This window comes from Bombus pascuorum, chromosome 5 (genome assembly GCF_905332965.1).
Source record: "Bombus pascuorum chromosome 5, iyBomPasc1.1, whole genome shotgun sequence".
In the NCBI taxonomy this organism is placed as follows: Eukaryota; Metazoa; Arthropoda; class Insecta; order Hymenoptera; family Apidae; genus Bombus; species Bombus pascuorum.
This window is the reverse complement of record NC_083492.1, coordinates 15,434,222-15,456,633: the sequence shown is the minus strand read 5'-3', so window position 1 is coordinate 15,456,633 and position 22,412 is coordinate 15,434,222. Positions and strand designations below refer to the sequence as shown.

General features: G+C 38.1%; 1 protein-coding gene across 1 annotated transcript; it reads right to left on the bottom strand.

Moving 5' to 3' along the window:
• Positions 1 to 4,343: 4,343 nt before the first annotated feature.
• LOC132906965 (uncharacterized) lies at positions 4,344 to 21,113 on the bottom strand. The gene is made up of 4 exons (XM_060959657.1): positions 20,980 to 21,113; positions 10,061 to 10,448; positions 9,525 to 9,722; positions 4,344 to 9,238 (listed from the first exon to the last, which is right to left on the bottom strand). Exons 2-4 carry the CDS (start codon positions 10,388 to 10,390, stop codon positions 9,116 to 9,118), a joined length of 651 nt encoding a protein of 216 aa, XP_060815640.1. The 5' UTR covers positions 10,391 to 10,448; positions 20,980 to 21,113; the 3' UTR covers positions 4,344 to 9,115.
• Between the last annotated feature and the right edge of the window lie 1,299 nt (positions 21,114 to 22,412).

Sequence of the window (22,412 nt, the reverse complement as noted above, 5' to 3'; positions counted from 1 at the left end):
CAGCCAACGAGCGCCGCCGCCAGGAGAATGTCAGCTCGTGGAGAGAGGGAGCGCAGGCCTAGTCTGGAAGAGGATGGAGTTCCTCGTTCGTTTGAACGAGCAAACGTTTGACAAAACGAGACAGAGTAACAAGAGAACGTAGAGGAAGAGAGGGGAGCAGAGTCGTTTAATGAGATAGGATGAGCACACGAGTTTTATTCTGACTGATTAATAAACGCGACTAGACTATCGTAGACAGATTGGGTAATCGATGGAAGGGCCTGGATGGAAGGCGAAGCAGTTTATCTTCTCAGGGAGATCTGTATATTTACGATCAGTTCTTTTAAGAGAATTTTTTCCTAATTTAACTGTAAGCATAGCTTAACTATAAGTATTATGTTATATACGGCACGTTGCATATATTTTGTCAAGCTTCCAAATCTTGAAATCTTTGTAATATTTTTATGTTAGATTAGACCCAGTTAGTTGTGATTATATGCCATATGTCTATATGGGTTTTAGGATGATTTTGTACAGGAACAATTTGTTCGTGTTCAGTTTGAATTATCTTCCCAGTAGCCAGTATAGCTATTTTACTTTGGTTTGTTTGATGGAGACTTGAAAAGCAAAGATAAGGATTTTTGATGAGCGGAAACGGGGAACAGGCGTTTAGAGAGACTTTGGAGGGGTTGAGTTATGCGGGTTGAATGGTAATTAGATTGGAAATAGAATGGAGAAGGAAATTAGAGTAGGAATGATCAAGGAAGTGTTAGATGATCGGCAAGTGTAGGAGTTTCCTTTTCTGTTGGCCTATTTTCTGAACAATGTAGTTCACTATAATTAGATAAGGCTTATATTAACCTGTTAACTGGATAGTTTCTTTAAATAAAAACTTCTATAATTATGAAATTAAATATCAATAATAGAGACAAAGGAATTTTAGTTAGATTCCAGTCCTTGAAGGTATATGTATATATGTATAAATATATAATATAATCTGTTTTGCAATAAAAATGAAATCATACGTAAAAATGGAAAATAAAACCTTGAACCACATATTTTTTCCGTGGAATAAGAAGTTGTAACTCTAGAGAACTTAATAAACTGAATACTACGAATCGTTTTAACGCGAAATAATTAACTATGACTGGAGAGACAAACGAGATTGAATTGAATGATCAACGAAAATAGCAAAAAGCTGTACAACGATTCTGTTGAAATATAGGCAACTGTTTTATACAGAAACTAAACCTTTGTAAATAAAACTGTAGTTACAAAATCCGAAATATCCGAGTGCATATATCCATTTACGTGTTCAAAAAAATATATGGCAGTTTATCACACGTGAAAGAATAGTCTGCGAGGAAAACAGAGAGGAATGCAATGTTGGAAAAGAGAGAGTGACGGAGAGAGAGAGAAAGAGAGAGAGTAGGAGAGAAACAAGCCTGCAATTGTATACATATGGCACGCCAATGGCACGGTTGGCAATAGAGACGGAGACAAAATTGAGAAGGAAGCAGGACAAAGAGGAACACACAGATTATGCAGCGACACTGCCGTCTGTTTAATAAGCGATATCGATAAAAGTGTAAACAGAGAAAGGAATTCGTTACCGTGAGCGATATACTGTTCTGTACATTTAAAAAATATGTACCACGATGAAATGTACGTTTGTTCTTTTATCGCATTTACGCGAAAAAAATTCACTCTCGTTTCAATTAGTTGTAGCTATAAACTGAAAACGTAATTGACACGATTTTCTCATTTTACGGAATAATTTCGTTTTGAATAGAACGTTTCTTTTAGGAATAAATTGCAATTAAATTTAAAATCACAGGAAATTGTTTTGAAAAATACAACGTAACTCGATATAAAGAATTATTATTTCCGTTTATAGTTGATGTTAGATCGATTCGTAAGAAAAAGTAAAAAGAAATGGTCGTATAAAAGAAGAGAACAAGGTTTTGAAAGAGTAGTTTATGGAAAAAATAGTAGGAAAAACACGCGCAACCGACAAGTGTTCCGCACACGCGGTTAAACAACCGTGTCGTCATCGAGATCCCGGACTCGTTCCAGCCGACGGACGTTACTTGGTTATTTACGATCGGGAAAAAACCGGAATGCATCGTGTCCAGTTCAAGTTACAGCAAGGACACGCGCGAAAATTATGAATTAGCTGCGTGAAATCGTTACGACTAAGACTGTTAGACTCTGCTCTCCCTTCAGGACTTTGGTTCCATCGTTATCGTCGTACATATTTTCCTGCCATTACATATTACATCATTAATTTGTACAATAAATCTAATGGAAGGAACTTTTTATTATTTGTGACGAATTTTCAGGAAAGGAACTTCGTTAACGATTTTTATGAGACTTGTTTATACGTTTGAACAATACGAAAAATAAGAGAGACGAGCGATTGAATCCGGATGACCTTTAAAAAAATGAGAAAGCTGACATTCGTGATTTACCATGTGTTGTCGAGTAAAACGAATTCATCAGAAATAGATTAGACCGTGAAAATGTAAAGCGTAGAAAATAAATTCAGAGTTTTCTACAATTTATTTCATTTGTACGAGTTTTAATGTTGGTCGATATTAATATTATTCCAATGAAAAAACATTTATACAAAGAGAAACATAAGAAGCTGTTAGCTCGTAAAAAATACTATACATCATGCAAGTATAGAGTATGAGATGCAGACGTAGGTTTTTATACAGTTCACTCTTTTCATAGATTTTCCGAGGAGGTCGAGGTTTCTATCAGAGAATCGATTCGAGCGCGTAGTATAAAGAGTTCTCCGAGAATTATTGCTGGGAGCTTACGTCAGACACAACGGTACAAATTGCTGGAAAGAAGCAAGGTTGCTGCTATAATTGCGCGATCATTCAGCGTTCCCACTGACCGAGCGTTTCCATGCGTGTCGTAAAACAAGAATATACTTAATAAACCTATTTTTGGTCGTCAGAAATTTGATACAGCTGCTCGAAACGTATGAACTTCGAGACCTTTCAAACTGTATTTCAATTAACAAGTAAGCGACTGGGATCGACGACTGTAATTTATCCTTGAAAATTAATGACCAATGATTGTATTTCTTGGACAGAATGTAATTTTTTGACTGCTTTTTAATGAACAAATTGCACCGTGTTGTGTTTTAAATCATTGTCTTTACGTAAGATACTGTGACATTAATCACTACATATCTTAAATGATATTTAATTGGTAATTATGTTTGAATTATGAGAGCAGATCTATTTAAAAGATATTCTTTTATAAAAAGTCACTTCTACAGCGCCTGTATATAGGCAGCCAATGCCAAACATGTTCTCCATTGCGACAAGTTGTATCTCTACATGTTTGAGCAAAAGATCTTTGAGGAAACGTGAAACGCGTGAAATACTTTTTTTATATAATTAATGCCAAAATTCCCTTGTTTGTTCGTCCAGTCGCGGGGAGACGCGTCTCCGTTAGGCGCGTCAACGGGAGTCGTAAATTCCCGTTACGATCTACGGATCGACACCGCGAGCAGGGCGATCCCCTGATTTCAGTTACGACAATAGGGGTGGTTATATTGAAATAACTGTAGTCTTCAGTTATATATTTTTATTTATTTCGCCACTTTTCACAACACTTGGAACGTATATAGAAATATGTTGTAATGGATACCGGTTAACGCGATGAATCCCGATATCGTGTGAAACTATTAGACTAGCTTGCCGAAAGATGAGCAGAGACTTGACTGTCTGCTTGGTAGAAGAGCAGAGACTTGACTGTCTGATGAACAGTAGAACAGTGATTGACCCATCTCGTCTTGTTTAGGAGGAAAGCTCGGTGTGGGTGTACCCTTGCTGAACTAAGGACGCGGATTCGTTGTTCACACCTTTAGGTAGAATAGTGAGGGTAACGATCCGCGATGCCCATTGGTTTTTGGCCAATATTAATACACATAATGCGAGGAGAAAGTCTCCTGCATATTTGGCTCATGGGTGTCCTTGTTCTTGGGAAAAACCCGCCATTTAACGGGACACATCTGCTTTCCCCGTAATTAACAAGAGAGTGCAATAAACCTAATGACTGTTCAAATGACCATCCATAAACCGAATAATATTTGTATGAATCGAAAGTAAGTTGAAAAGATTCGGTTTATGGTGGTTCCTTAGGTTACTGCAGGTCAGTTTGATGAGAGATAGGCGTCGGCGGTCAGACCGAAAGGTACGTCGCACTGACCGTCTAGCGCGCCGTAACAACCCTAATAAACAATGATAGATAAAAGCCTAGCGATCAATGGTTGTGGAGCTCTCTGAAAAAAATAGGTCATCAGACAAAATGATGAGACAAAATGGTGAGACGGAATGGAGAACTTTACTACTTTAGGCCACTTTTTATTGGTGCGAACTTACCAGAATACATCGAGTTTTACAGTCAATATTCTCTATGGAACGACGATTCACCAGGCAATCGTTCACTTTACTCTCTATGTAACGTACATACACAGAATAAACGACATGTATACACGCGCGAGCACACACATATACGGTTAGCGTGTGCGCTTGTAGGCTACGAGATGGTACAGTTTCATGCTTGTTCAAATTCGGCCCTCACAAAGGAACAAAATTATAGTTTCTTCTTCTTCGTGTTGAAACAAAACTCGACACTTGACAAATGCATAGATTATTTTGAGATATAAAAATTCTGTTCTTCGAACCTGCGACTTATACACTAATTGTAGAATATGTATTTGGATTATACGATAGTAGATTTTGATGCGAGGGAATTGACATTTTACAACAGCTTTGTGTTTAAAAAAACTCTTTACCTGTCTCATCATAATTAGACTGCGGATTTTCACGTAGATTCAAATTTTTATGTACGTAACTAAAGAAATAGTATCTAGATAGAGATAGAGATTAGTTTCATTCTCTAGATTTTATATATTAGGACGAGTACTTTACTTTGGATATCTTTTATACTTTTGAATATTATCTTTACATTTTGTATGTTATATCGTTTCATATATTTTACACATTTAAATTCTCCACAAATGCATACAAATCTACAGTCTAATTATAATATTTTAAATGTTACAGTTTACTAGTTTTTTTTTTTTTTTTTGAGAAGTCTTAAAATACGGCTGGATTCCTGTAGAATTTCATCGTCAGATAGTTCCACTTGTTTCGATTAATATCTTTAAAATTTCCAACAGTAATATACATTCCATTTTTGTCTTAAATATATGATAATCATGTCTCGCGGCCGTTTTACAATAGTATTTTGTTAAATGTTGTAATCGTTATCATAATTATACTGTCTCATATCATGAATATATTATATAGTAGAGATTATAATAATCGTTACAAGTTTTGTCATTCAATGCAATGACATTTTAATGAAAAATTCGCGGCCCAGAAAAATACTATACATACGTATCTCACTTTTCTCTCTTTTTCTTTTTTTTTTTTTATATGTTTTTCGATTTCTATCTCGTCTCTTTCCACGCACACACATACACAAGCTCCGCAAGGAATCGATTAATTGTAAATGAAATGTGTGCAGAGTATGTCAGGTGTTCAGGTGAAAATGATCCAGTGACTATAGTGAAATTATGTAATTTGTGCGACTGGTCGTTCACGTCGAGATACCCTGCTCCTTTTCGTTACGTAACTTTAATATTAAAGGTTAAATTGAAAATTATGGATTCGGTTGTTTGTCAGAAAATGATTAATTTCGTTCAACGTACATAAAAATATTTCTATTATTTTTTGAACCCTTTAACACGATATAAATTCTTAATCTTCTTCAAACAAGAATTAGATATCTTTCCTTCTTCTTATACCTTTTGAGAAAAAAAAGTTATATTATTTAATCACTTTTATTGTTATAAAAGGCAGCAATAATTCTACTATACTTGTCAAATAAAATTTAAATTTTCTCCAAATGGAGCAAAGGTTTTTTCGATACGTAAATTACCACTTTAGCGCACGTAGGTAAAAGGATCGCGCGTTATTCGTACAAAAAGATGCTTCTCACCGATAGAAAAGCAGATTTAACAATGGTGGGAGGGATCGACTGTTCACGCACGTGAAATATTGTTCGTGTTTTCTTCGGCGCGAAGTACAAAAGAACTCTCGTATCTTGAACAACAGTATCTTGAAAAGATAAGTGTATAGGCAGGTACTGTATTATGTTTCAGATTGACCCGATCGACGTACACCATTAGACGATCGTGTCGTTTGAGATTTTTACCTCAGTTTTATTTATCTTCTCGCTGCTGAATCGCTCGATGAGTTGCAACGAGTACAACATTTACAATAGAGTCCTCGAAAAAACGATATATAGCTGCGATGCTCGCGTTCATCTCGAAGACCCGAGGCTTGCCTTTACAGCAGTAAAATCGAATTTTCGCGTTGCAGCAAAGAATCGATATCGTTGTATCCCTAGGTAAACTACGTTAGCGCAATAGGTCGGAATTAATCGAATTAAAACAATGGAAAGTAAAAAATGAAAAGTCGAACCAGGTTTAAGTAAATGAACAAAATCTACCGAGTCGTAAGAATGTCTTCATACTATATTTTTCCGATACTTTGACTATCGTTTACCCAAGAAAGTCGTAAGCGATATAATCTGCGATAGAGAGGTTTAACGCGTTGAGTGCCGCGATGATTTAAAAAATTTCCATTTATCGCAAATATATAGACTCCTTTTTTCAAAAAGATCTTTGATACAATTACCAGATTGTATAAAGAAGTGTATACTAATTAAGTTCTAATAAAATACAAATATTATTATATTATATTATTTTTGGGCAATATTATTTTTCAAATAATATCTTACATATTGTAATTATTTGAAGAGGATTTCAAGCCTGCACGAAAAGTTTCCTATCGGTCATCGATGACCAACGTGGCACTTAACGTGTTAAAAATATAAAAGAATCAGAATTGTTCGTACGGCGAACAAAGATGCAAACGAGACACCATTGAATACACGTATTCGACGCTCGATCTATAATACTTTCATGTGTTTCCAGTTTCGATTTCCTCGGACGCGTATTGCGGGAAATCAGTGTAAATTACAATCGTTAATTACACATCTAGCTACGCGCGTTTTGCCGCAAGGAAGAATCGACAGGGGCCATTGAATCGACAGCTTTCGATTTCTTTCTCGAGGAATGAGATCGCGGCCGTTGCTCCTTTGGGAATGCTTTCTAATTTTCTAGTGTAAAAGCTAGTTTAACGCCGTTCGTTCCGCGGAGATTGAGAAAGAAAGCGGTACCGGAAATGTGGCAGGTACTATTTGATTCAATATTTGTTTTTAACAGAGTAAGTGGTTTTTCGTGTTTTGTGAAAAATCAATGTTAATCCAATAAACATTTTTCTAGTTGTTCGAAGATTTGCTTAAAAGTTATTGATCGATGGTAGTTGTAATAATAATAGTAAATTATATAGATAGTGTTTTCCTAAATTAGTTTTAATGTTTTATTATTTGTATGTTCTTTAATGTTCCATTGGAGTAGACTCATCGAGTCGAGAAGACGATAGAAAAACTTTGAATGATGTTTATTCGTTAAAAATGCTCTTTTGTGTATATGGATGGCAACATATAAAATGGTTAAATAATAGGCCTGTTTATCGTTGTCGAAAAATGTAAATTGTGTGTATAATAGTAAAAGTAGTTGGTAAAAAGACGTATTTAGCCTATGAAAGACAGAGAAACTTTCGTTTAATCTGAATTTTATAGAATTTCTTATTAAGAGAGTGCGGATATTTATGAAACTCATTTTTGTGAGTATTTTAGATGTTTTACATATTTTACATATTTTTACATACAATTTGCGTTTTATGCTTTTTTGCATCTTTAAATTTTTTCATAAACGCATAAAAATCCGCAATCTATGTACTTATTAACGATGTACGTAACTTTTTTCGAACTGTAATTGATTCGTCTCATTCCTCGAGCTAGAGAAAATACGCAGCAAATCGATGTAACAAAGCATAAAAGTGATCATTTACAATAGTATTGAGTTTTCGAGACAATACGCCGATTATTTATATACCGCGTTTATAACATGGCTAACATTTACGCTAATGTTTATTTTTCCTGTAATTTCCCCAGATGAAATCCTTCTATCGATAAAATTTCACACTCTCTTGTAATAGAAGAATTCGAATTGAAATTCACGATCGCAAATTGGTCCAGTTTTAATCAAGCTAATCAAGTTCAATCCATAGGACCCGGGGAGATTAAGTGTACATCATCTATGAGCAACACGATTCAGATATCGATATTAACATTTTTGAGAATCGAGTAGGTATCATTTCGATCGGACATGGACAATGAATTTTTAAACAATCTCAACAGCGAGGTCGTTTAAACGTTAACTCTACGCCTATTGTACAAATTGGTCGAGCGTTTACCAATCGTCTACCACCGAGTGAAAATGCAACGAGTAATATGTATACAATTGACAAGTTGAAATCTTTCTCTTTGACTTCGATACTTCCTCTAGTAACTTCTTTGTTAAAGCACACTGCAGTTTGCTTGACATTATCGAAAATACTTTTCAATGAAAAGGGTAATTCTCGTGAGATACCATCTCGAAAAAGTTCATCAACATCTGTGATGCTCAAAAACGAAAATTTGTTTTTCTCTGAATGAACTTCTTCGTGAATTAAATTTGGGACATATACACGTGACTTGCGATCTTTTTATCTCAACGTCTTTCCTTCAAATTCGAATTTTTTATTTTTAACAATATCATTCGATGATCATTGTTTCTTAAAAACCTTCGAAATTGTAGGGCATTGCATAGTGTTCGATATTTCCCACACAGAGATTTTAGTTGTAATACCGATCAATTTTCCTGAACCAAGGGCTTCCAAATGAAAATTCACGAAGATCCACTTACATATATTCTTTCCATTATAAAGTTTTAAATATTGGTTGGCTGTTTATGTTATTAGCAATTTCATCCCAAATCGTCATAGGATGACGGTCAATAACTAACTGATCCGTGGTTTGTCGGTCCATTAGGAAACAGTCAACCTGATTTGTGCGCAATCACGTGAACTTTTGCTCCTTATGGAAGCACACGGTGAAGACCGTGTCGTCGCCATGGAGGTTCGTTTCCGCTGTCTTAGAACAGCACGCAACCGGAACCTTGCATCACTTCGGAAATGAACATCGGCGTGCCGGCGCCTAGTCCACCGTCAGTCTTCTGGTTCTCATTCTTGTCGTACTCGCAGTCGAAATAACAGCTCTGCGAAGGCAATTTGTAAGTTTTCATGTTCAATTGTACGTTACTGAAATATATATATTGCTACTCATAAGTATATGAACACTTCGTTCAATTCGTATGAACAACTTGAAATGAACTTAATTTGAAAGAATGTTTTTGAAAGCAAATGAAAATATTTTAATAATTCTACTGTGCATGTACTCTCGATTTTACTACGCACATATCGTCTTGAAAAAGTTACAAAGTATTCATAGAATATTTGAAAATGTGGGTTATTCGATATTCGTGCTGTACAAGGGCAAGTTACCTGACAGTCCAAGCATCTGCAGTGGTCGCTCATCTTGCAAGTGATGCCCCACTGTTTCGCCACTGCTCTGTATAACTCTTTACTCGACTTGTGAAGGATCTTGGGTGCTTTTGTTCTATTATCTTCGCCAGACGCGTCGTTCCCGAGGTTCTTTCCACCCTCGTACTTCTGAACCTCGGCTGCGTGCTCCAACCGCGTCTAAAATTACATCAGAGTATAATAGAAAATTTCAATAAAAACCTGTATCATACCACGAAGCTTAAGCTCTCGCCTAACACCTAAAATAATAAATGAGAAGTCTCTCATCTTCCGAAAATTACTTAAAAAAAAAAAAAAAAAGAAAAAAGAAGTTAAATTAAAAAACTTCCAACATTCAACGACGAAATATTCAATGGAATATTCTCAAAAGAAACTTTGATCTTACTGTACGCGTAGAAAAATTGGGAATCAAGTATTTCCATCTTAAAGGTTTTGGTGCTCGAATGGAACGGAGCGAGTTAGCTCTTTTATTCGGTTAGGTCAACTCAGATCTTCACCTGTTCGATAACGTGCTCGTAAGAAGGAGGAGGGGAGCTCGGTATGGCTTGTTCGTTCCTCACCATCAGGCTGTTGGAATCGAATATCGCCGAGTTTAAATTGGATTCAGTTTCGGTGGTCAATTGCAGTTGACTCATTGGAAGTTGAACGTTTCGTCCATTCGCGTTATCCTCCTCGTCCTCTTGCGCGTTTTCTTCGTCCTCGTGTTCCGTGTCGCTGCCTTTGTCCGCTTCTTTCTCGTAATGTTTGTCTTTCTCCACTTTGCATTCCAATTCTTTGTCCTTGTCTTTCTCACGGTCCTTTTCGTCGCTGCTGCGCGACTTGGACATTTTTGAGAAGGGAAACTTGAACGGTGCCAGTTTGACTATTTCTTTTTCCTCTAGTCACCTACAATGAAAAATCTGCTTGTTAGCGGCGAACAATCGGCTACTGGGAATTAATCGAAATACCCGAGGAACTATATTAATTTATTAAGAAATGAATAGCAAAATATCGTGGAATTATGTAGATGCCTTATGTAGATGTTGTTGAGAAAAATCTATCACAATAGATATTTTTTAAAAGTACACATGTTTTTATTTGCAGGAAAATAATTTATTATTGCGCTATAAATCTTTAATTTCTTCAAACTTCGTAAAATCATAGAATCAATGCTGTAGGAGAAATAAACTAAAATGTTATATTCGTAATTTCAAGGAATTCGATAACGTAGATTGATTGAAACAAAATTGCAAACGAAATATTGCGTTGTCGGGCTTAATGGATTCAAGCTTTTACGTGTAAGATAGAAAAGTTGTCGGTGAACTTTTTCCCTCTCAATAGCAACGCAGATTTCAATGCCGAAACGCGTGCGAACTTCTGATCGATATTCCTACATTCACAATTGTGTCGTACGCAATGCAAGAACTATTGACTGTAATATAGCATAGGTGCAGTGTAATTTTTCTCTTCTGCTTTCAAATCGCACTTAAAAAAGCTTCTTGGCAACTATAGCTCCTCACTCTGTTTCCATCATCGCCACTTACCCACACTTCCTTATCTCCACAGCTCGCAGAATCCTCGAGTGATTCTCGTTCATGCTACGCGACACGGATTCATCGAGCACGAGCCAGTAGGCACAGTAGCAGAGAGAAAACCAACTTGAAAAATAGCGATAGAGAATGAGGAAAAAAAGGAGAGCAACGGAAAAAGCAAAACCGAGAAAGAGAGAGAGAGACAGATAGACAGACAGACAGAGAACCCAGAAGAAAGTAAGAAAAACATAGGAAAAACAAGCGTGCTGGAGAGAGCGGGGGATGAAGGGGCGAGGGGTTGGGGTGTGTCTCGGTGCGAGTGCACCAGCTGCATCTGTCGTTGACCCAGTGGCCGAGTTTCCCGTTTATCGGTCGACCTGGCGCAGTTGCGACTGACTTTAAAGCCGTCGACTCCTTCGGATATTTAAGGCCGTCGCCCACCTAACTATACAGCGTATAAACATCATCAGACGTGTTCACGATATTATATGGAGTTTAGTATATAGACGAATCCACTTATCCATAACAATACAGCATCGAAACATCTCTATGTCATGTCGGTAACATCACGAACGAATGTTTTGTCGATCAGACAACGATCATATGTATATTGATCGTGAGCTGCTTGCAATGGTGCAATAAAGTAGTTACTACATTTACTGATAAAATATCCTCTAGCTATTTTCTATGTGATGCACGACGAAAGATAAGGGAACTGGTTCGTTGATATTCATTATTATATTGTTTTATTTATTTTACTTATATTTTATTATATTTTACTTTTATTTTACTATATTCCATATAGAATGGCGAGTATTATAAATATGGAAAGTACGTATATCATATGCAATTGAATTTAATTTCTATCACGTCGAAATGGAATTTTATGGAACACTAATAAAATGCCAAACATTTGTCTAATAATGTAGCTCGCATCTATTTCAAAATTTACGATACACGTATGCTAATACCATGCCAATGTTACTGTGATATCGTATCGCAATTTAATATTGCTGGCCCGATAACATGCTATTAAAAAGGGACCAGCACAGTTAAGCTTCCGCGGACGAAGCAACGATCTGTGCCACGCGCGGTTCTTGCCGAATTCGACGATTTCCAGCGGGAATTAACGTAACGGGGATAATTCTCTGACTGGTGATCGATATCGGAACGATCCAGCCGCTACGTGACCTATCTCGCGATTCGTCCGGCGTCTTGATTGTTTCCGGTACGAACAAACTCTGGCTTTATTGGTTTGATACCTTCTGGACATATGGAATGTAAAATCGAGGTTGTGTAGATTGCGGAGTATCAGACTTGGTCGAGTGTGTGGGTTTTGGAAACATTGGGGTGATCAATTAGTCAGGCCCTTACAAAATTGTACGGAACTTTGAGTAGGTGGTAGAGTATTACATCGCTTAAATACATAACCGATGGTATTAAAGTTTGTGAGAGTGACATAGTAGAGTTTGAACGTTTTGAATCTGTAATATTTAAGAATTCAGATGGTAGAGTTTTCCATTTTTATAATTTAAATAATACTCTTCGTGTCCCAAATACTTTAACGAAGTTGCGATATTCTTCTTGTTAAATACTAGTATAATTTTATCGGACAATTTAAATTACAATCATAAGAATATGAATTCTGTAATAACTACGTAATAGTATTATATAGAACGTAATTAAGAACGTACTTAGCTCTTAAAGCTTCTGAGTTGGGAGATCAATATTATATGCGAAAGGTGCGCGGAAAGATCCAATTTCCTGCTTTCCTTTAAACGTACGAAGGATCATTCCGCATAAAGCGCGAACCCTGTTCCTTAACGTACACTATCGCCTTGCCAAATGGGAAATTCTTTCGGTCTATCCTATCGTAGGTGTTCGGTTAGGTGACAGTAGAAACGTTTATACCGGAAGCCGTCAGTCAAACGGCTGCTGCGAGCGTGGCAGCTTTAATTCGACGTGTCGTTCGAAATGCTCGGCTGGAACGTTAAAAATGTATCACCTTGGAAGCGAGTCCGTGACAATGCGGTGCCTGTCATGCTTTTAACTCGAATCGTCGAAAAAGAGAGCTGAAACGTGGGACGCGCTTAGTTCGCGCGATCGACGGACATGTGCAATTAGATAGAATTACTTGGCGTAGGTGGAACGTTTTGGCTCGGTGCACGAATTGCGTGGGAAGACGAGATTGTTCGTGTACTGATCTACACGGCAGCCTTTGCTAGAAGCAACGAGTATCTATTTCTCCTTCTCGTAAGAATTTCTTTCCTTGCGGTTACGGTCTTATGTAGATACCATTAACCAGACATTCATCTGCTTTTACTTGAAATGTGTATTTGACAGTATTCTGGAATATTCAGGTTCGTTAGCGTAGTGTTTACTAAATTCGGTAATTATTCGATGTGATAAGTAGATGTGGAAACAATAGGTAGAACGATACTGTATGTAGCGAAATTTGGATCGTAAAATTAGGTTGATTTGTGGATAAATTAAGTAGTGGTATTTCCTATTGGTTATAATCGGAGAAATAGAGTGACATTGATTCACAGTCGGGTAAATACTGTGGAACAACAAGTAGATTCGACTTCTCGTGTTCAGACGAGCGGAAGGTTGTCGGCTGTGGGCAAATGGGTAAGAAGGAAGTCACGCGTCGTCGAGTAAATAGAACGTGATCGTTCGTGTGCAGACATGCAGAGTTGTACATTCTACCAAGAGTGATATTGGTACATTAATGTCTGTAGCTTCAAGTAGAATAGTGCCTGACTAATCTCACAACATAGCAAGAGGATCATCTACGTAAACTGAGTAGATTAGCACAGCCTGAGATTCAGGCGTTGGGAAAAGTACTAACAATTTGTATTCCGAGATATCAATAATCCCAAAACGTCGAAGAATTTTCGCAAATAAGACCACGTAAGTGTTGTTAGTATTTCTATTAAAAAATTTACGAGTTTTAATCCTTATTAAAATTTCTTGCAACTGTGAGCTCGTTCAGAAATTCAAGAAACAAACTATCGTAACAGCAGCGAGCAATCGTACACGTTAATCCCGCGACAGAATAGTCGGAAAGTTTACAATCTGAGGAAGTTTCATCGCTCTTGAATTAGAGCAAGGACGGCCGCACGAACATCTGAATGTCTTCAGAGAAGCAGGCAGAAGCGAAAAAAGAGAAATAGAAAGAAAATGAGGGAGAAAAAGAGGAAGATAAAAGAGAGGAACTGGCGGCAATTGCACCACGGATATTGTGTCACTCACACTTCGTGTACGATACGACCGCCACGATTGTATTTTGCTTCCTGTTCCTGAACCAAAATTTCAGCTTCCTTGTACTACTGATATCGTTGCCTTTGGCATCAGGATCTACTAAACAAAAGTAGAAGAGGCAAAAAAAAGTTATAATTACGGAGCTGAATTACTAGAAATTCTTGTGTTTCTATATTTTCTTCCCAAACATGCATAATGTATATACAGACTCACATTCCTAAATATCGATCTTCTCCTTCCTCTGAGATCATTATAGAGTAAATCCCCCCGTATAAAACTATCAATTAAAAATTATCTTCATAGATTCGTTAACATACGTCGATCTAATTAATTCTATCGTTTCGATGGAACTCGTGCAGCGTCGAACGAACTTTGATAATAAGACACTCGAGGCAATTTGCCTAATACGGGCAATGTTCGCGGTCTGGTGCAAATCCGGACCGCTCGTTTGCTCGTTTCCTCGCGTTGGGAGCTCGCTTTGGAGAAAAGTGCCGAGGGAGCAGCGAGGATTCGCTACGATTTGAAATCACTGCTCGCTTGCCGGAATGCCGGCACTCGCATCGGATACAGGTCGTCGAAATAAGACGACCACTCGACGGGTTCGCGCGAGGCAAACGAACGAAGTAGCTGGTAAAGTAGGTTGCACCGGGGAGGGGTGAAAATCCAGTGGATTCAATGGCCGTACACCCCTCGATAGAAGTGGACGGTCTCATGTCAGTGGCCCCAGCTAGTGCACCGTCATCCTGGGCTCGCACCTTTCGTCCTAGTTTCTCCGTTCTTACCCCCGTTTCTGCCATCCTTTCGTTCCGCTTCATCCCTTCCCCTACGCTCCCTGTCTAACTCTTCTTTCGTCTTTCTCTTTCTCCGCGACTACCCTGATAGATCTTCGCGTCTCACTCTCATACTTCTTTTCTTCCATCGTCTATGCATCCAGATATCCTCGTTTCACCTCGTCTCCCTTCGATCTGGCCCGTGTCCGACCACGCACGACTGTCTCTACTTGCAGCTATCTGAAGTTTAGAGTTGCAGAACGACGAACGAAGCTGAAGCGAGCAATTTTTCGTTCTAGCGTTGAACATATCTTTTCACAGGGATAGGTAGATGGATGCTCGTTGATAGGTGCAAAATGAAAAATGGAAATTTGGATGTGTTCTCGCCTTGAGAGAGGTTGTGGACGCTCTAATGTTCTTCGACGTGGAAATAAATCGCGTTTAATGCTTTCTCTGAAAGTTTTATGATATAGATTTTTTACGAGTTTCCTCGGAAACGTTCGAGCGAAGAAAAGCGTCTTCACAGGCTGTTTCATTTTCCAGCTAATTAGCTCGAGAAACCTTAATTAGTAGACTAAACGCCAATAGTTTTTATAGTTCTCGAGCGAACACCTTCCGATACCCATGTATCTCTCCTATGAATAATACCTGTGTCATTCTTTTTAAGGAAACAATTCACTTTGTATCACGAGAATACCACGAGCTATGTATTTTCTTTCTCGTTTTATCTTCTTCTTTTCCTCATCCATCTTTGACACTTGTCGTTTTTCTTTCGTTTCTGAGTATTCTCCCCTTCGAGAAGTTTCATAGTCAGACCAAGAAGGCGCATTGTCTCGGAGACAACAAACACCCTCGGCTTCGTGTCCTTTCGTGCAAGAACTTCGACCGCTATTGTGGTGCCTTTTCGTGGAAGTTTGGAGAACAAGGTGGTCGCGTCTGCGATGATGCTAAACCCCCAGGGTGACGTGGTAATCTCGGTGTCTTCGCGGCAAAAGTTTACCCTGTCCAAACATCAACCAGAGATCTCCGTTGAGCACGATGGAGGGAGACAATTTCACCGACGATTCCGTTGGAGGTTCCAACGATCCACTGCCTTTTATCATTTCATTTCATTCGCGAACTCTTGCCCCTGTGATTATTGTTAAATCTCCCCGTTTTCTTTCACTCTTAATGTCTTACGGCGACAAGACCCGTGAAATAATTGGAAACGTTTTACCTGAAGTTTATCGTCCATTTTCTATTTCCATATCTAAGGAGACCAATTGTTTATTCCTTTCACGCGGAATTTTATAAATGCGAAGCTTTGAATAGAAGTACGGCATAAAGCCTAATTCCAACGGGTCGTTGCGAAATGCAAAATAATTCGAGCAAACGAAAATCAACGAATTATCCGGGAAAAAGCGATTAACAAGCACGTTAAAATCACATCAAAACCGCAGGTGGGTTGGCGGTTTTCATTTTCCGTTCAATTATTCATATCTACCATTATTTGTTTGCAAGAATGATATCGTACCGTTGTTATTAACTCGTCATAATGTACGTGCAGAACATATGCAATTGTTACGTCGGTTTTGAATTTCGATTTCTTTTAATATATGATTTTAATATATAATTCTATCGACATAATAATTTATCCTTCTTTTCAACATACACATATGTTCAGCAGATTGATCATAACAAAATTAACGATCAATTCTTATTGTTTCAGTTCGTGTGACATTTTTGCGAAATTATACGTTGCTATCGTGTGCACGATGATATTTTTCCCTATTCACAGGATATTTTACTCAGCTGTATTAAATATTATAACAGAGATAGCTGAAATTTTTAAGCAATCCATTTCAAGCTTTTTTTCGCGAAATAGGGCCGCGTTGCATCCGATGCGCCAACTCGCATTCAGACGGTGAACAATGAGACTCGTCGAGTTTACATCGTATTCGTTCGAGGGAGTAGAATTTTTAAAGCGATTTCCATCCCGTTTCGTCCCACCCCGGAACATTTTCTGGAACATTGACGGAGCATTGTTTTTCCCCATTTTAAATATACACACCGGTCGTTTGTTTCGTATCAATATTGGTTGCATGCATTTTTCTACTTTTTATTTGGTTTTCAAATTTCGTACCCGATTTAGAAATCCTTTGTTCGATGAAGTTCGTTAAATAGTATGACCGGTTTCCTACGAAGCTACGCGTACCGTGATATGCATATGATAGGTACTGAATATACATGTACACCAATGGAAACCTTAACATCACGATTCTCGTGAGATGGGATGTGATACTCATTTCGTCTATCTCGGCAACGATATTTTTCCTACGAAGGCAGCGGACTAAACATTAAAACGAATGGTGACATTCATACGGTACGCAGCTCGTGATACACGTATGTATCGCGATACATGTATCTCCGTGTGAAACCGATCTGTGGGAGTGAATAAATGATATCCCTGACAGAGGATGTACACAGGTACAAGAGAGTATTCGAACACTTACTATTTTTATTTATTTTCCAATTACTGCTCCTTTCCTATTTAACGTCTTCTTTTAACGTATCATTACGAGCTCGGAAGAATGTAATCGTTCCAAGTAAAGGTGTTTTACCTTCTACCAAGGATGGCCAATGCGCAAACGCTGCAGGCTGGGCACAAAAAACGACTCGTAATAGATGAGAAATTGCTGAGAAATGGCTCACGATTTTCGCGCGAGAAACACGAAGCCGAAGATATAGGAAGTCGTAATAAATACGAGCGACGGTGAACGAGCGATAAAGGCGATCGAGTGTTTCGAAGAAACCGTAAAGCAGACTTTTATGTACGGCAATAGGTATCAAATCTTCACCTAGGGAATATCTGTCTGTCTGAAGAAAACGAGCGCTGTCATTTTTATCGGTTTTCAGGATGTTATCAACTAACGACAAGAGTGTGAAAGAAATTCTCTTCTCGTTAGAAATAATTTTCTTTCATTAAATTTGTGCCTGTTACATTCAACGTTTCTAATGTTCTTTTTGTATCGCCCACAATACGTTAATTGAACGCTCCTTTGACTCGTTTTATGGTATTCTTTTATCCTAAAATAAATTGCGCTATCATTGGAAAAGCAATCTCTAAGCAGCGGAACAGAGTGTTCCGGGAACAAATTACTCGAGAAGCGATTTAGGTCATGCGGTCTTGTTTCACGTGTGAGGCGTAGCCTAACGTTGCCAGGGAAAATTTGTGCTTGCTTGCCATCGGTATTACGTCCCAACCAAGATACGTTTATCGTTGATATTCGATATTTCGATGAGGGTGAAAATGGGACGGAGAAGCCCAGACAGCCGAATTTCACAGCCAGTGAAGACTCTGGGACGTAAGATCGGTCCTTTTCGAAGGAACAGCTTTCGAAAGCCTTCGACATCAATCTCACTCTCTCCTTTTATTCGGCTCGAATTCGCGTCGATGAGTAATCCTAAACCACCAAACAAACTTCTAACTGGCATCGAATGTTAGCCACTCCCTTTTTTGCTGGCGTGTTCAGCTTACTCAGTTATATTACTAATATTGGTATTTTTCCTAGGAGCTCTCTAATAATCTTAATAAATTTGTGAGATCTTGATCTGTAATCGATACTTCTTAAGTTTTTAAAGATTACTAGAATCCTTCTCCTTTTCTTATCTTTTCATTTCTTGATTAAATAAAAGAGTTTAATAATACGTAAATTTATTATTAAATCTCATTAGTTATTTAGATAGCCAATTTTCCAAGGGCGTTATAAAATCAGTTAAATAATCAGTTGAATCGTCGAAATGATATGCGTCAAAAGATTATAGTTGTAACTTCGAGTAGGCGTTTATTGAACCGTGTGCAATTTTATGCACCTGTTGATATATGCAAGAGGCGGTGAATTAAAGCGATCCGTTCCTTGTCAAAGAGCGTTTCGCTTTTCGAACGAGCATCGAACGATCTCATGAAATGTCAAACACGAGCACGTGAAACGAATATCTTGGAGTCAGCCGCCGTGTCAGGTGCAACGTTGACTCGACTACTTGCGCGAATCGACAGCGTTTGTCGTCGTTGAATTTTCATTCGAATTCTTATTTCGAAACGACCGGTACGCGTTTTACGCTCATATCGTAAATAAATTGCTTGACGAGTGTTCGTGATGCACGTTCGTAATGTACGTTCGTGATGTACGTTCTTGGTGTACGTCCATATACGTAGTAAGTAAGGATCATCGACAGAGGCAAGGTTGTTGTCGATCGATGGCATCGACGATGCCACGTCGCGTCAGTGAAAATTTCTGGCTGATAAAATTCAACGCGGTACGAGCAGGTACAATTACTATTTAATTCGCGAAAATAACCTTTGTCCCATGGCGGAGCAACGAAACGGATCATTAGGAGAAATTTGGTTAACGCTGCTAATTGAACGAACAGTACCATCTAATTAACAACAAGATTAATACTATGTCAATGCATCATCGATACAGGTTCGATTTTATATAATGGGGTTAAAAATATTTGCAATACAAATCGCGTGTGTAATTGCGCGGGGACTGGATGGTCTGTTGAATGACGTTTGTTAAATGTAATAAAGAATCGTCTGCGTTGACAATAGCAGGGGACAATCCTTGCTTAGCTTTTGTATAAAATGCAAAATAAAGTATAAAAAATGGTATCGTTCGTATAATTACAGCATCTGTGTGTTATTTTATGGAGACTGTGAAAAATATATCGTTGGAAAGAAAGACAGGGATTTAGAACGAGAGGTTCTTACAAGTTTCGATGGAGGAGACGTCGAAAATACGAAGACGTCGTGAATGACGCAGAAATTATCAGCGAACAATTCTTCTGTCTTCTTGAGTCAGCGAGAAAAGAAAAGTGAACAGCGTAGAAATGGTATTTACCGGAATCCGGAGGGGGTGGACGGCCGAACAGGGCGTTGTTCGACTGAAACGAGGGTCTCGGTGATAGACAGAAACACTCACACGTGTCGTGCAGACAGAAGGTCTGGTATTAACGGTGATGAATCGTTAAATTGTTATCGAACGCACATTTTCCTTTGCTCATCGACTGTGGGTGAAAAAACGAGGGAAATTGTTAATTGCCAATAAACTTGATCTCTCTGCTGGTTTGGTGGCATAGGTTACGGAAGAGTTGGTTTAAAGAGTGGGGTTAAAAGATCAACGTTTGCAGTGATACGAGAGAAAATTTATAGGGGCGGCTTTTGGTTTCAATACGCGGGAAAAGTTAGTTTAAGTTATAAATATGGAATGGATTAAAAGTCCGGATAAAACGATATGAACGCGTATAAATAGTATGCGAACATGTGGTGTTTGCTTTGCTTCTCTTTCCTTCTTGCTATTCATTCATGAAACGCAGCCGTCAACTCGAAGTATGCATTCGAAAACAAATAACAGAAAGAGAGGAAGAAGAGAGAAAAGGAAAAAAAAAGAAAGGATGAACTATCTTTCGTTCAAATTATTTTTCAATAATTTCTATTTTACTATACTTTGTCATTTTAAATATAAATTACAACTTCCTGGAGAGATTTCATCCAACACAAACATCACCAAAGTGCAATAATAAAAGGATTCGATGAAATCAATTTCTTCTTTTATAGAATTCCCTATTATATTAAATATGAAGAAATGTCAAAAGACGAGCGCTCGATCGATCGACAATTCTAGACGATCGAGTATATCGTTAACCATTGGCTCTATTGATCGCCAATGTCAACGCACACCACTGCACGGGGTGGCGAGATACACGCGAGAGGGGTGCGTTTCCTTTGCCGGACAAAGCACGCAGTTCGAGTCGCGACTGTTTGCGTTGTTTTGGAAAAATTAACCGAAAGACCGATAAAAAAATAATTACGAATAATGCGTCTTTACTTACAAGCTTGGAGTGTCCTCAGGCGCAACAATAAAATTCACTGGTTTCTTGAAACTGGTCAACTTCGTGGAGACTTGCACGGGGTGTCGGTGTTAGACGGCCATGTTGTTGGAAATTCACCGCCCTCTAGCCGACGCTCAACGAAGTCACGATCCCTTCCCTCGTGGAGGAAACTCACCCCCTCAATTCCACCCTTTTTTGTGCCTTTTGCGTTCCGTTCTCGCGCGCTTAAGAGTACGACCAAGTTCACTAGCAACTTGCCTTTTTGTTTAGGATAAAAAGTGCTAAGATGGCACGTGGATCTTCTGTCTTGCTAATTTAAATGATTTGTGCTGGTAATTTAAAGTAGACGGGAAATATATTAGAGGACTGTGTTCAAGGTTTCATTTTCACGCGCAGCTAGCATATTAAATTTAATTATACTGTGCTCTATAATTCTATAGCTAGCTTGTCTCTCTATTTTCTTTTTAATTCTTCCGTAAAAAATTGTATTTGTAACATTCTTGATTCAATTTACTGCCGATCGTTGATGATCGTTCTTATCGGTTGGAGATTGAAATTTTTTGTTGTTTCTTTCCTTTAATACGATCTCGAATTTCATATATTATGCAACTATCGTTAGGGCTGACAATATATTGATTTAGGTTACTTGCAAACGATTAAAGTTATTTTTAAAGTGTCTTTAGGCGATAGTGTTATATCGTGTCTCGGTGTTAAAGAAGCTTAGATAATACTTCGTAACGTGCATTATACAAGCGAATTAGATCACTAAAGACTTTTTCGAGTTGGCTGACTTAAGCTAAAACTTAAACGTGAATTTGCATCGCGTGTTTGACTCGCGACCGCGGCTCGCGCTGAAATTTTCAGAATATTCAGAAACGTTTGAATTATGTATTTTGAAAGGGAGCGCGTCTACTTTCTTGTCTCTTTTCTGTTCTTCTACCTTCATTTTTTTCCCATTCAGAATATTTCTTTGGCTGCGAGTGAAAATCTTAAGACGAGGCGCCGCGAATCGATGAATGCCCGCTTTTTAATTAGAAAGACCGCACGTTTTAATTAAAAAAATCTCCCCGTTGCTTATTCAGACAGTGAATTAATAGCCGGACACGAGCCTGTTCCGTGCCACGACGTCTTTCAGTATTCATGAATGACCTCGAGCGCGATACAACTTTCGCCAACCTTTTACTTCGATGCGAGCAATCTTAAATTCGATCGATGGTAACTTTATTGGAAAATTTCACTGCCTTCCACGAGATTGTATAAAATAATCTTATGAAAAGTCGAAGTACCGAATGCTTTTCTAATTTCGTTGTTACGTAGTTTATTCGAATCAATTTGAAATTTTATTATAAATCACGTAACGGAATAAACCAACCTGGAAGAATAAAATAAAATTCGATTAGCTACTTCCTTCTGCGTATCTTTTGAATGGTAAA